Source organism: Oryctolagus cuniculus, chromosome 14, assembly GCF_051225735.1.
Source record: "Oryctolagus cuniculus isolate XC-2025 breed Fujian yellow rabbit chromosome 14, ASM5122573v1, whole genome shotgun sequence".
Lineage (NCBI taxonomy): Eukaryota > Metazoa > Chordata > Mammalia > Lagomorpha > Leporidae > Oryctolagus > Oryctolagus cuniculus.
In genome coordinates this window covers 79,908,722-79,924,099 of record NC_142880.1, presented here as the reverse complement: position 1 = coordinate 79,924,099, position 15,378 = coordinate 79,908,722, and the positions used below count along the sequence as shown (strand labels likewise).

The window sequence follows — 15,378 nt, the reverse complement described above, 5'->3', positions numbered from 1 at the left end:
TTTATCCATCACTGTCGGGATGTTAGCTCCTTGATGGCAGAAGATTTGTCTGTTTTCTTTGCTTCTGGATTCCCAGTACTTAAAATAGCAAGTTGATCAGTGTTTGTTGAATGAATGCATAAACTTGCTAGAGCTCTAGGAAGGTGTCATTTCTTCCCCAGAGCTGCCTTGGCTGGCTTTGCATTACTACCACAAACTACCTTGCAGAGGTTACTTGGGAAGAAAAGAGGGGTTTACTTAACTGACAGTCCTGGAGGTTCCAGAAAAGAGAGGTTTTATGTAGCTCACAGTCCTGGAGGTTCACGGGCATGGCACCTGTTTGGCTCATTTCTGCAGGGACCTCATGGCACAGCAGATGACAGTGCAGCCACGTGTGTCAGGCCAGTGGTTTCGCCTTGAACCTGAACAGAGCCAGATTGGGTGGAAGCAACTTGAGCCTTCATAAGTCTCTCGAGAGGACCACTAAGCACTTCCAGAACTCCCCTCCTAGAATCCGCCCCCAGTAACCTAAGGACTTCCTATTAGGCCCCGCCTCTCAAAGATCCCACCACCCTGGGAACTAAGCCTCCAATTAGAATGGATCTCTGGGATCACACCTACCACACCCAAAAATGGACAAGGTTGTGTGGAACCACAGTCACTTGGCTCTGAAACCAGTGTCCTCCTCATGCGTGATCTCTCCCTCATAGTTGGTAACTCTGGAATTGTTCTGTATAAACTCAAGAATCTAGAGGTACTTGACAATGGCAATGGTATGTCACTATTATATGGGTTTGAATACAAGGAAACTCCTTTTGTATCATCTAAATTAGGGAGAAAATTCAGGTCAGGGTCTGCATAGTGCTTCTCCATGCTGATCACTCCTTGGCATTTGCCTCTTTAAATGTTTCCCATCTGATTTAGTTTATCGTGAGTCCCCTATTCACTGTCATTTATTCATGGGTCATTGATGCTGAACCTACAAGAAAGGGGGTACAAAATAGATTTGGAGAAACAATAATGAGTAAGAGACAATCGTTGCCTTTGAACTGCTTTCAACCAAGCATCCGAGGCAAGCCTATAAGTACCTTTTCCAAGCAAGATGTTAACCAAATCACTTACAATCCAAACAAGGATACTCTGAGAATAAAAGGGAGCACCATCGTTCCAAGAGAAGAGATGTATAGCATGCAAGCAAACTGAAGAGTGGGGTTTCCTAGTTTTAAAAGTCAGTGGAGATAAAATATGAATGCAAGACTTTTTTCTTAACAAATATTTGCTGAGCATCTATTATGTGCAGAGAAATGTATGGGGCACGGTGGCACTGCTTCACAAGCAGTCTGCTTGGCAGTGTGGTGAATGCAGAGACAAATATACTCGATCTGCCCACCTTGTGGCTTACAGTACACTCAAGGAGAGAGAACATTTAAAAACCATATAATGCAATAATTGATGGTGTAGTCTGAATATTAATGATGCCATGTTAGCGAAACACATTTTATGTAGGATCACTAATACTGTACTGGTGTTTATTTTTAATCCAGAATATTATCAATTGAAGTTAATCTTATCACAGTGCATGAATTGGACAGCAAGTGTATTATATATTACTGTTTTCCTTGATAGGAGTTATGCCAACCACATCTTGTATGTATACACAATAGATGCTCAACTAATGCTGCCTGGCTGGGTTACAGGAATGAGTGAGTAGATTTTTTAAGCAAATCATCTGGCAACCAAATAGATGACAGCATTTGCTCAAGACACCTCTTCTTTACTCAGGCAGCTAGCTGACAGAGCCGTAACACAGAGCTGCGCTGTTTTCCCTCTTGTGATTTTGTAATGATGCGAGACATGTGGCTCTTTGGAAACAGGCTTCAAGTGTTTGAATTCTTTCCTGTGCTTCCTACTGTGGGAAATTCTTTTTCAGCTGAACATTGGCAACAGTTCATATTTTGGCGAGAAGACTGCGCTTTTTAAGTGAAAGTGTGGGGAGTAGTATGGGGCATCTGTCGGAGAAGTCATGTTGTTGAAGCCTGTTGTGCATGTTAAGTGCACTTGTTTCCATTTCCATGCGTTCTACAGCAAAATGTCACTCCATATAACATTCTAGCTGCTTTATAAAGAGTTGGGCCATAGGCATTGTGGGGGCCTTTCTACAGCTTCAGTGAATGAGCTTCGCTTTATTCTGTGGATTTCGTTGTTCCTTTAGCTTAGCCTAAACTTTGGATACATAATAGGTATGTTGAGAAAGGATTATCAGTAGTCCTGGGCTTCTGTGGGAGGTGAGAACATAATTTCTTGTCCCTGGGACCAGGCCTACTTTCCTGTCCCTCTGTGTGATGAAACCACGAACAAACAAAGCTTACTTAACTACACGCTCCACCAACTTCCTCTTCTAAGGCTTTTAAGTCTGGGCAGTTGGGCTTCTGACAGACTGCGGTAGGCTTGATAAACTGCCACTTCATGTGCTCAACAGGCTCCCTCCGGGCTTTTGAGGAGCTGGCAGATTTTGAGAGAAACTGCTCTGAAAGGAGTATTCCATTCGATGGAGAATAAAACTTTTTAAAGGTGATGAAAATCTATGGTGCATTCGTTCCAAACTTGCCTTCTTTTTAAAAGGAAGCAGTCTGTTGGCTTACAAGAAAGTTTTTCTTGCTGTAGAGTTGAGTGATGCCTATGATGACTGATTGATGAGCATTTGTGTTCTTAAAATTCTTTTTTTTTTTTTTTTTTTTTTTGACAGGCAGAGTGGACAGTGAGAGAGAGAGACAGAGAGAAAGGTCTTCCTTTGCCGTTGGTTCACCCTCCAATGGCCGCCACGGCCGGCGCGCTGCGGCTGGCGCACCGCGCTGATCCGATGGCAGGAGCCAGGAGCCAGGTGCTTTTCCTGGTCTCCCATGGGGTGCAGGGCCCAAGCACCTGGGCCATCCTCCACTGCACTCCCTGGCCACAGCAGAGAGCTGGCCTGGAAGAGGGGCAACCGGGACAGAATCTGGCGCCCCGACCGGGACTAGAACCCGGTGTGCCGGCGCCGCTAGGCGGAGGATTAGCCTAGTGAGCCGCGGCGCCGGCCCTGTTCTTAAAATTCTAAAAAGCATATGGTGTCAACACTCTTCAAAAATCCAAGGGCCGGAGTCATGATAATAAAATCCCAACAGATGTTTCTATGCCAGAATGTTAACATCTACCAGGCAAATGTTATATTTGTTATACTCAATGAAGTTGTTTATAAATTATCCTTTTTTAGTTCACACCTAGTAGTTATAAATATTAGCGTCTGTAGTATACCATGTGATGTTCTGATACATGTACACATTGTGTAATGTTCCAATCAGTACAAGCATACTTATCTCCTCATTTACCACTTCTTTGTGGTGAGAACATTCGTGGTCCTTTCTTCTAGCTTTTTTAAAATACAAAATACGCTATCTACAGTCACCCTGATGCCCAGACAGAAAGCCAGAACATACTTTTCCTCTCCAACCGTAGCTTGTCCCTGTTGCCCAGTGTTTCCCCACCCTTCTCTTAGCCCCTTTCTTTCCCCAGCCTCTGGTAACCACCATGCACTCTCAACTTCTATTAGAGCCGCTTTTATGGAATCCCCATATGTATGAGATCTCGTGACATGTGCCTTTCTGTGCTTGACTTTATGTTCCTTTAACATAGTTCCTTGCAAGTCTGTCCGTACAGTAGCAAGAAGTAGGATTCAATTCTTTATATTGCTGAATAGTATTCTATTGTTAAGATATGCACCACACTTTCTTTATCCATTCACGTGGTGATGGATGTTTAGATTGATTCCACTTCTTGGCTATTGTGAATTGGATTTTAGAAACATGGGAATCCAGATATCTCTTTGGAATACTGATTTCATTTCCTTTGGATGTATTATCAGTTCTATTTTTAGTTTTTTGAAGGATATCTATAATGTTCCTCATAACAACTGTACTAATTTATGTTCCTACTAATAGGATATAAGGGTTCCCTTTTCTCCATATCCTTGCCAGATCTTGTTGTCTTTTGTCTTAATTAACTTTGTTTGGAAAGCAGGGGTGGGGTATTTCACAGACAAAGGTTGAACTTCCATCTCCTGGTTCATTCCCCAAATTCTTGCAACAGTTGGGTCTGGCCCAGGCCAAAGCCAGGAGGTAGTAACTCAGTCTGGCTCTCCCATTTGGGTGGCAGGGACCCAAATACTTGAGTCATCACTTACTGCCTCCTAGGTGTGCATTAGCGGGAAGCTGGAGTTAGGAATGGAGTGAGGACTTGAACTCAGGTGCTCTGGTAAGGGATGTGGGCATCTCAAAGGCTATCCTGGACACTGTGGCCAATCCTTGCTTCATCTTTGTCTTTTGGATGATAGCCATTCTAACTAGAGTGTGCTAATATCTTATTCTGATTTTGATTTTGATTTCTCTGATTATTACTGATTTCCAAATTTTTATATACTTGCAGGCCATTTTTATACCTTATTTTGAGAAATGTCTATTTAGATCTATTGACCATTCTTAAATCAAATTTTTATTTTTGCTGTTGAGGTGAGTTCTTTATATATTGTATTTTAAACTCTTATTAGATGTATAATTTACACTTTCTCTCATTTGTAGGCTATCTCTTCTCCATTGTTGTATCCTATATTCTCCGGAAGCTTTTTAGTCTGACTTAATCCCATTTTTCTGTTTTTGCTTTTATTTCTTATGTGTTGTAGTCCTATCCAAAAACATGTGATCATATTTTCATGTCATTAAGTGTTTCCCCTATGTTTTCTTTTTTGTAGTTTCTTACTTTGGGGTATTTAAGTCTTTTAACAATTCTGAGTTGATTTTTGTATGTGGTAAGAGATGGGGTTTTGTTTCATTTCTTTGCTTGTGTTATCCAGTATCCCTGGTACCATTTATTGAAGAGACTCTCCTTTCCTTAATGTGTGTTCTTAGCACCTGTGTTGAAAATCACTTTGGTGTAGTGTGAGGTTTTAATTCTAGGCTCTCTATTCTGCTCCATTGGTCTGTTTATCTGTTTTTGTGTCAATACCGTGCTGCTTTGATTGTTATGGCTTTGTGGTATATTTTGAAGTTGGGTAGAATGATGCCTCCTGCTGTGTTCTTTTTACTGAAGATTGCTTTAGCTATTAGGCCCTTTTTTAAATTTTTTATTTAGTAAATATAAATTTTCAAAGTACAGTTAATGGATTACAATGGCTTCCCCCCCCCCATAATTTCCCTCCCACTCACACCCCTCCCATCTCCCACTCCCTCTCCCATTCCATTCACATCAAGATTCATTTTCAATTATCTTTATATACAGAAGATCAGTTCAGTAAATATTTCATCAGTTTGCACCCACACAGAAACACAAAGTGTAAAATACTGTTTCAGTACTAGTTATAGCATTACTTCACCTTGGACAACACACTATGGACAGATCCCACATGAGAAGTAAGTACACAGTGACTCCTGTTGTTGACTTAACAATTTGACACTCCTGTTTATGGCGTCAGTAATCTCCCTAGGCTCTAGTCATGAGTTGCCAAGGCTATGGAAGCCTTTTGAGTTCGCCAAGTTCGATCTTATTCCGACAGGGTCATAGTCAAAGTGGAAGTTCTCTCCTCCCTTCAGAGAAAGGTACCTCCTTCTTTGATGGCCCCGTTCTTTCCACTGGGATCTCACTCGCAGAGATCTTCCATTTAGGGCTTCTTCCCCCCCCCCCCAGGGTGTCTTGGCTTTCCATGCCTAAAATACTCTCATGGGCTCTTCAGCCATATCCAAATGCCTTAAGGGCTGATTCTGAGGCCAGAGTGCTATTTAGGACATCTGCCATTCTATGAGTTTACTGTGTATCCCGCTTCCCATGATGGATTGTTCTCTCCCTTTTTGATTCTATCAGCTAGTATTAGCAGACACTAGACTTGTTTGTGTGATCTCTTTGACTCTTAGCCCTTTTTATGTTTCATATGAATTTTACAATTTTTTCTAATCCTGTGAAGAATGTCATTGGTACTTTGATAAGGATTACATTGAAGCTATAGATTGCTTTGGCTAGTATGGGCATTTTAACAATATTTATTTTTCCAGTTGTGGCAGATATGAGAGAGGAAGGGAGAGTAAGACCTTAGAGCATCTCTCTGCCAAATTTTCAAACTTAAATGTTGAACATTTTCTGCGGGGTAGCAGGGAGCTGTTAAATAAGTCCAACCAAGACACTCATTTGTTCAGATTTCCATTTTTTAGGGCACTTGACAGTCAAGTGGAGGATATATTGGAGGAAGAAAGACTGGAAGTATAACCTTCAGGCAGAATTTTTAAAAGGGGCATAAGTAACAGAGGTGTTAAGCAAAGTACAAGGTGTAAGAGAGTCAAGATGTATGTTCTGAACTCTGGAGGCAGGTCAACAGGTCCCTCATTCTGACTCCGTCACTTAACACTATATGTGATCTGGAGTTTATAGCTTCTTCTCTTGGTGCTTTGTTTTTCTTATCTTAAAAATTAATATAACAATAGTACCCATTAATATGAGGTTATGAGCCTTAAGTGAGTGAATTCCTGACAACAATGGTGCCTAGCATGTAAAAAGCCTATGATCAGTATTAGCTAATTATTGTTAGTATTAATAATATCATTACTGTTAATATTATTTCTGTCTTTAGGGTTTCTGGCCTGCTAAGAGCAGTGATTGTCAGATCCTGGACTGGATAATGGCAATGCAGAGGATACAGGATGAAATGTATTGGGTTGGGGGAAGTAGAAAAAGCATTGATGTGAACTGAACTATAAATGCTGGAATGCAGTGCCAAAGGGACTTCCAAGTGGAATTTTCCCATGAATAGTTGGTGCTAACAGCAGATAGATCAAACTCAGGATGAAGACATAAGAGCGTTTCAGCACAAAAGGGCATTTAAAACCTCTTGATTGGACATTGACGATAAGGATGAAAGCCAGAACCAAAAAGAAGCTGAGGGTTATGGGCAGATTTGAATGCCAACAGCACTGCCATGGGTTATGGGCAGATTTGAATGCCAACAGCACTGCCATGGTGTGAGTGTGTGGGGGAGGGGAGGGGAGACACAACATCCCCGTGTCCTCAAAGTGCCACTCACTAGCAGTTGCTTTTAACCGCTGTGCAGGCCCCTACTCCCATCCCAACTTCCAGCCTACAGGAGCAGCATGATGCTCCATATGCCTTCGTGTGATTTCCACCTTTGTGTTAATGTTCTCAGGGCTTAGAACCATGGGGTTGAGATCTGTGCCAGCTCTGTGCTGGTCTGCCACAGAAATCCCAGTGTGACAAACAAAGCAGAGGTGGGCACGTGTGGCTGTTTTACTGAGATTTGAGCTCTATTTTGCTGTGAGCCTGTACTGACCGTGGTTCTAATCTTTAAATGAAATTAAGTTCTCCAGTGCATTTTTATTTTCCCAAAGGGACAATCCCAGAGAAAGGGATCCCCAGAGAAAGGGCGTTGCTGAACATGGGAAGACATGGCTTTCCCTAAGAGGTGGCTCCCTGGTAGTTGAACAGAGTTCTCACTGATTCAAGAGTCTAGATTCTTGGCAGGTGGAATTTTTAATAATAATCTCTTCTCGTGCCAATTTAAGTGCAAGTAATTCCCAGAAGCTCCTGCCAGGCTCTTGGTAAATCATTGCTCAGGCACAAGCAAAAATGCACCTGCTAAGGAAACCATGGGAGTCGACCAATCAGAGGACACATAATTCTCTTGCCCAGAGACGTCTGCTTTGCCCTTCAGTGACTGCTTAGTAGCCCTCCTAGGAAATTCTTCCGTGAAGTAGCCCTTATCCTCTGTGACTGGACAGAGACTCCTAAATTAGCTGGCAGGGAGAATTGCTTTCCTGTGCTTTACCTCTTCGGACTCTGATATGAGGGACGAGGTCCAAAGGGCCTCTTGAATTTACCAACTACAAATCACACCACTCATCTGTCACAATTAGCCAGCAGTCATTGGGCACCACTTCACAGTGTGAAATTAGTGATGTTTCCCCAAATTATGAAATATTATTCTGAGTGAAAAAAAAATTTACTGAAGATTGAAAACATAGGAACAACCCATTCCAATTAATCTCCTCCTAATTATGTAAATTAAGAAAAATTATTTACTAACTGCACTATGCTTGAAGAATTCTCTCATGTTGATGAGGCTTCAAACTTCTGCCTTTACACACCTGGGCAAAGATTTTATAAACCATTTCATTATGTCTAGAATACTTCAGGTTTTTTTTTTTTAAGATTTATTTATTCATTTGAAAGGCAGAGTTATAGACAGGCAGAGGCAGAGTGACAGAGAGAAAAGTCTTCCATCTGCTGGTTTGCTGGTTCACTCCCCAGATGGCTTCATTGGCCGGAGCTGTGCCAATCCAAAGCCAGGAGCAAGGAGCTTCTTCCAGGTCTCCCACGCTGGTGCAGGGGCCCAAGGACTTGCGCCATCTTCTACTGCTATCCCAGGCCATAGCATAGAGCTGGATTGGAAGTGGAGCAGCCAGGTCTTGTGATATGATGCTCACATGGGAGGCTGGCACTACAGGCAGTGTCTTTACCCACTACACCACAGCGCCAGCCTAATATTTCAGTACTTGTAGACTGCTTTTTGTGAGCACCCTCATAACAATTTCATTTTAGCAATGAACCATGCATGATCCCTGAGCATTTTGGAGGTTGGTCACCCCATTTTTATGCTATAAAGAATCAGACTGGGACCAATGCTGTAGCACAACAGGTTTAGCCATAGCTTACAATGATGGCATCCCATATTGGAGTGCTGGTGTGAGGCCCAACGGTTTCCAGTGCAGCTTCCTGCTAATGAATATGAGAAAGCAACAGATGATGGCCCAAGTACTTAGACCCTTGCCACCCCTGTGGGAGACCAGGATGGAGTTCCTGATTCCTGACTTCATCCTAGCCCAGCCCTGGCTGTTGCAGGTGATGGTAGAGAGAACCAGCAAATAGAATGTCTCTCTCTCTCTCTGTAAGTGTGTGTGTGTGTCCCTCTCTCTCTGTTTCTCTGTCTTTCAAATAATAAATATTTTTTAAAAAAGAAACGGACTTGAATTATCAATAAATAGTGTTTTCAAGAGTGTAGGGATATCAAGTGGATGTTTGGCCTTATAGCTGATGTCTAGGTCTCATAACAGAATGCCTACATTTGATTCCTGGCTCCAGTTCCTAACCCCAGCTTCCTACTGGTGCACCTCTGGGAGGCAGCAGGTGGTGGCCCAAGTAATTGGATCCCTGCCACTCACACAGGGGATGATCGAATCCCCAGTTCCCAGCTTTGGTCCAGCTCTGTCCTTGTCCTGGCTGCTATTTGGCAAGTGGCCAGCATATGGGAGCCACTCTCTCTCCCTCTCTCTCTCTTTCTCTCACTCTCTCTCCACCCCTCAGGTCCCTCCCCCCAATAATCATAATAATTTTCATCTTTCTGCCTGACTGGTAGAAATATGATCTGCTTTACCCTACTAAAGAAAAAGATACACATAACTTGTGATCTAGCAACTCATTTTTGGAAATAAGAGTACAAATCAGTTTGAGCATATTAACATGGCTGTTGTTTGTACAAGTCCAAAATCATATGCCCATCAAAAAGGGCTGATTGAGAAAAAAATGGTACATCCATGCTTTGAAATCTTATGTAACTATCAAAAAATACACACTTGATATCTGCTCATTGACTAAAAATTATACATGGTTTCTTTTAAGTATATTTATAGTTATGGAGAAATATGTACAACATGAACCCACTTCATAAAAAGGAAGGAGAAACCCTACACATGTGTGTATTTGTGTGTATATGCACATGTGTGTATGTATATGTACACATATGTATTTGGTAGAATAAGCATAAAGAAAAAGGTAATAATAATGGGGAGGGAAAAGATAAAAAGCTTTTTTTATTTATACACCTCCATGTCAATTAACATATTAAAACTAACATCATTTTGTAAATATATATATATATATAACAAAATCATTGGCTAAAAATGATGATTGTTAAATAGAAAATTCTCTTCCCCTCCAACCTTAAAATGTATTCATTTAAATGGTATCTGTTGTTCAAACCCAAATAGTTTCTGAATTTGGATATGACAGAATAAAATAAAGCTTTCGTTTCAATATGCTCTGTGTTTTCCCAGGTCACAGGACTCTTAAATAAAACGGTGTGTATGTTCAAATCCTGGGTAATAGCGTTATCATTATAGGATTATACAGTGCAAGTAGAAAAGTTACCCTGCACAAGGGTATGAAAAGTGCTGTCTTAAGGCTGTGAATAAGGACCTCCACGGTTTTCTGGCTGTCCCTCTGCAGAGCCAAGTGAGAGCTACTGAAAACCAGGGGCTGAGCAGAGCTCTAACTTTACTGTGAGACTTCACTGCCTTCCGTGGAATTATTTCATAGCATTTCTAATTTCTCCAGCTTGCCTAGCATGGGGCATGAAAACTGAAGGTACAAAGAAGCGAGGAAGAATGTGCTCTCAGTTTTGTAATGGCCACTCATCCAAAGAGCAGATAGTGGTTGCATTTCTGAAAGGGTGAAAAAAATCAGCATCCAAATCAGGGCGTTGGCACGTAGTCTACGCTTTTTTTTTTTTTTTTTTTTTTTTGGTCGTTAGAGGCAACGACTTCAGACTTCAATGCTGTTGTGAACAGTCACATACAAACATACAAATGAGAATCCACATTTTTTTTGACCAGAAACTTGGAAACCCATCCATAATCATTTCCATTGCCTATCTCCTTTTCTAATGATCTATAATCAGTTTAGCAAACAGTTTTTTCCCTTTGAAAGTCTAGCAAATAATCGATTTGTTCCTTTCGATCAGATGCGTGCCGAGTGTCTAGGTAAACGACTGATTACTCAACCAGTAACGTGACATAATTTAGATGATCTGCAAAGAACGCGTTAAACCAGATTTTAGTCTGAGTGGAAAGAGGCTTTTGTGGAGAGCCAGAATTTCTACATCTGCTCAGCCAGTAATTGGTCGGAGCATGACTCTGGTTAGAAATAAGCAACAAGGGCCCTGTATGCATGAACGGAAAACAAGGTAGACCGCGTAGCCTCAGAGAAACCCGCGGTAACTCTTCACGAAGGGCAGCGCCAGGAGGCTAGTGAGCGGCAGATGTCGGAACGCCCCTATCTGGCACATTCTTTCCAGCCTGGGCTGACTCCTCAGATTCGCTTTGACTTCCTGCCTTTCCGATCAAATGAGTTTGCCAAGCAGCTGTGAGCACCTAACGCTGGGGAAGGTGGCTCGATTCTGCAGCGCTTTTGTGCAAGGGTCGCCTTATGCCATCAACAAGCCAATCGATATTAAGCCACAGAGGAGACGGTAACTGTCTTGCTTGCCTCTAGTTGTCAGTGGAAGTGTGTCTTGTGACCCTTAACTGCTTTGGAGGTCGGCTGAGCTGGGAGGGGCAGGGGGAGACGTTAGGTCTGAGCTTCAGCGTCCTAGGTAGTTGGGAAAAAATTAACCAGAGAGGAAACTTGAAAAATATTCTCCGCTTAGCAGTTTAGTGAAAGCTAATCTAGTTTCAAGGTCTGTCGATTGTAAGAACTGGAAAGATTATTCGTGCTTGTATTACCATCTGAATCGTCCATGGTGAGAATTTAAAAGAGGGTTTAGCCAAATAGTTAATATATTTATGAACGGCTCTCAGTCCCGGATGCCCCAATAACTCATAACCTACAATGCCAGTGTGGACTAAACATGTTACCATTGTACGGAAAGCCTTCTTTCCCTGTGGCCGGGGCGGGGCGGGGGGGGGGGGGGCAGAAGATGGTTATACATTTTTTCTGTAGAGGAATTGTCATTTCCAGATCAATGTCCCAGAATTTTGCTAACTCATGGTCTCCAGCCCCCCCACCCCCATATACACCTCCTGTTACACAGGCAAACTCCTGTTCCCATAATTAGGGATTTCAGAGTTGAGCTCAGTGTTTTCACTGCCATGACAGAGGATGTCCACTAAGTAGCCCCTTTCTACCCTTTGGCCTATTTATGCAGAACAGTGATGATACGCTTGACGGACAGGTGCCAAAATCAACCTTCAGCTTGGGTTTCACACAATGTCATTTTATTCAGCATTGAGCAATGAACTTCAGAAGCATTTTAGCAAGATGTTCCGTTCTTTCTGTGAAAACGCCAGTTCTTTCTAATTTCATGAATTCCCAGGAGAAAAAATATGCAAATTCTTAAAGCTATGTATCTTACTTGAAGCCAATTATTATCTTTTGAATCTTTTCCTTCTCTTTTTTCTAATTATACACACATAAACACACACACACACAAACACACATACACACAGACTCACACACATACACACAAATCTGGACAAAACATTTTGCCAGATTTGTCCTTATTATAAATGTGAAAGAAACATCTAGATTTTTGAGTGACCAAATGCCTTGGGGCTTAGTTTTTCGAGTGTAAAAATATTTTCTTGGGTTGGTGAGAATGTTTTTTAATTGTTGTGAGGGCATTATTTTACTTCCCCCCAGGGTATCAAAAACGTTCTGTGCAGTTCTAGAACCGTATGAATTTCCAGCAGGCTACCAGGGAGAAGCAGCTGTTTGAAATGCATTCAGGAAAATGGGTCCAACATTGTTCTGTTGCTGTCTGCTTCTCTCTCATGTCTGTCCTCAGTGAGGGCGATATTGTAAACCATAACAAATTGCCAAATCCTTATGTAAATACTATATGCATGTCACCTTTTATTCTGCTTCGAGGTAATTGCCATTTTGTAGAAGTACATTGGAGTATATTTTATGCCAGCTGCTGAACATGTGCACATACCCAGGAAATTTCACACTTAGCCCAGTGAGTTCTAAAATTGGCCATCACAGGATATTTTGCGAGTGAATCCTTCTGAAAGGTATAATAACCAGGATTTTATGACATAGTCCTTGAAATTTGTAAAGCTTCTGCAATCCTACTTTCTTTTAATATAATATGTCTTATAGCCAGTAAGTAAATCAACGAAGCGAATTTTTGTGCAAGAAATGCCACTTAAATCAGTGTACCTAGAGCTTTGCTTCGCAGGCAGCACAAACGTGACAACCAATGCGATGAAAGCTGTGGATGGAGGGAGAGCATGAGTAGATGAAGGAACTTCCAAGTCTTCTTATTCTTTTTATTGCCAACTCTCATTTTTAACTTGCATGTTTTAATGCCCCAACTTGTCCGTAATCTGCTGAGAAAAGCATCCACCTGGCAGTACAGTGGGTCATCCTGGCCGATCACTAATGTCTACCCCAGATTAAATGGCCGTGTGTCTCATGTGCTGGCTGGAACTCACCTGACTTACCCCTGAAGCAGCATAGGGACAGCTATGTTCGTATTACCCTTGCTTGTGCTCTCTGGCACAAAGAAGTTTCTAATTACTATAAAAATAATTGAGAGGAAGGACGAAAGGAGATAGAGAATGCCTGGGAGTGTGCGAGAGACAGAGAGAGAGGGAAACAAAAAGGCTCCCCACAAAAGAGGCGCGATTATGCTGATGTTTTACCCTGCTCGATGAAGTGGAAGATGGAGGTGATTCAGAGAAATCTTGCTTTTCACTGAAAATCTGTGGAGAGGATAATACAGGAAATCTAATACGTAAATGCAAAATGTAGCTCTTTTTAAATCCAGGTATAGCCTCATAAAATGACTTGTGCAAAGAACAGCGTGGTTGTCTTGGAACACAGGAAAGTAATTTCTAGTTTTAAAATTATATCAGAACCACAGTCACCTGGCCACTTAATAGTCCTCAGGTTTTGTTCCCAGAGCAGCAGGGAAGGCATTAACAAAGCGGTTAACACTGCTGAATCTGAAGTAAGCTCCATGTTGAAGAGAATGACAGCCCTACCATCTGTGATTAACATGATTTGCTTTATTCATGATTTAGAAAGTGTGTCCTTTCAATTTTTTGTAGCCTCCAAAAATTCTGTGCACTCTGTCAAGAAATACACTTTCCTTTTAAATGTGGATGTCTCCACTTCAATACATACAGATTCAAAGATGAGATTTAATCTGGCTGTTGTCCTCCTCCTTACCTAAGGTTGCAAGGTTTTTGGTTATATGCACAGACTTGTGCACTGCTTTTCTGGTGCTCAACATAGAACACCAAATAAATAAATTACTAAATAAATAAGTGGGAAATGCACATTAGATATTTTGGTGTAGGCACATATGTCACTTTCTGGATGCCACTCTGTGGAGTCTTTTGCAAGATTTCTTGCCCCTGCCCTTCTCTTAGATCAGTGAAATTCTCTCTGATTTCCTGTTGAAAGAAGCTGTGTATAGTGCTGACTTCTGATCACCAGCTTAAATGTTTGTAGGTCATACATTTTGTCACCACCAAATCAGCAAAGCAGAACTTGAAATTCACTTCTGTATTCATAAGTCCACGTATATCATAAGAGTTCATGGAAAATGGAATTAAAAGATGTTTGTGTTAGTACAAATAGTTTTGAAATCCATACCTAGGTTTTTCAGAATTTTCGACGAACATTTTGAAGACCCTGGGTGAGCTCATGCATGTGTGCATGCACAATTTTTTTTTTTTTTTGCACCAGAATCAACTGAGTCCTTTTTTCATACAAACTTTTTGAAATTACCTCAAAATCTTCAAGCAGTAGAAAGGAAGCAAAAATGTCACTATGGGAGGAGGAAGGGGGAATTCCTAGAGGGCGACAATACTGAAAGCATAAAAAGTGTGATAGGAGCCCCGAAGTACATAGAACCAGTTACGAAAATTGTGAGACGCTCCAGTTCTGTTTGTCCTACTGTAATGTAAACCTCACAGTGTTCCAAATCACAATAGAAAATAAAGCCAGGAGCAGTGGAAGAGGTGAGAAGGGAGCCACCAGCCCCCCAGGTGATGGGTAGCACTGGGCACCAGGACACAGTTTGTCACCACGGAGCCTGCTCTTGCATCTCCCGTAGGCACTGCCATACTTTGGTGACTGACACCTGTGATTCTGCCTGGCTGGTGAGGGGTCTGCACCCTGCTCTCAGCTCCATCTTGTTAGTTATTTACTTCTCTATGTACGCTCTGGCCTCTGTTTTCATGAATCGTGTAGGTCGGTGTATTATCCCCATCACCCCATGGATCAGAAAAAAGCAGGGGAAAAATCCAGGAGACGGGAGTGAATATAGTGGGTTTCTTAACTAGCCTGCTTTCTCCTTGGGGAAAGATTACATATACACTGCACATTTATATTTCTGACCTCTCATCAAGAGGTCATTTACTCAAATGTTGTTCATTTACTCAAAAGTATTACTTTGCCAGGGCCACCTTAGCAAAGTACTACAGGCTTTTGTGGCTTCAAGAGCAGAGCTTTATTTCTGCACACTCCTGGAGGCTGAGAGTCCACCACGAGTGTGCTGGCAGTTTGCTTTCTTCTGTGGCATCT

The 15,378-nt window shown here is 41.8% G+C and overlaps 1 protein-coding gene across 15 annotated transcripts in view; it reads left to right on the top strand.

Moving 5' to 3' along the window:
- Nucleotides 1–15,378, top strand: part of PDE4D (phosphodiesterase 4D) — a 1,644,269-nt gene that overhangs the window by 1,199,305 nt on the left and 429,586 nt on the right. Inside the window, exon 1 of one of the 15 annotated variants that reach the window (XM_008262254.5) lies at nucleotides 10,566–11,311. The exons of the other annotated variants lie outside the window; for them this stretch is intronic. Within the exon in view, the coding sequence (XP_008260476.1) occupies nucleotides 11,187–11,311 (125 nt within the window). The 5' untranslated portion in view covers nucleotides 10,566–11,186. Of the gene's footprint in view, nucleotides 1–10,565; nucleotides 11,312–15,378 lie in introns of those variants that run through there. 15 annotated transcript variants of the gene reach the window in all.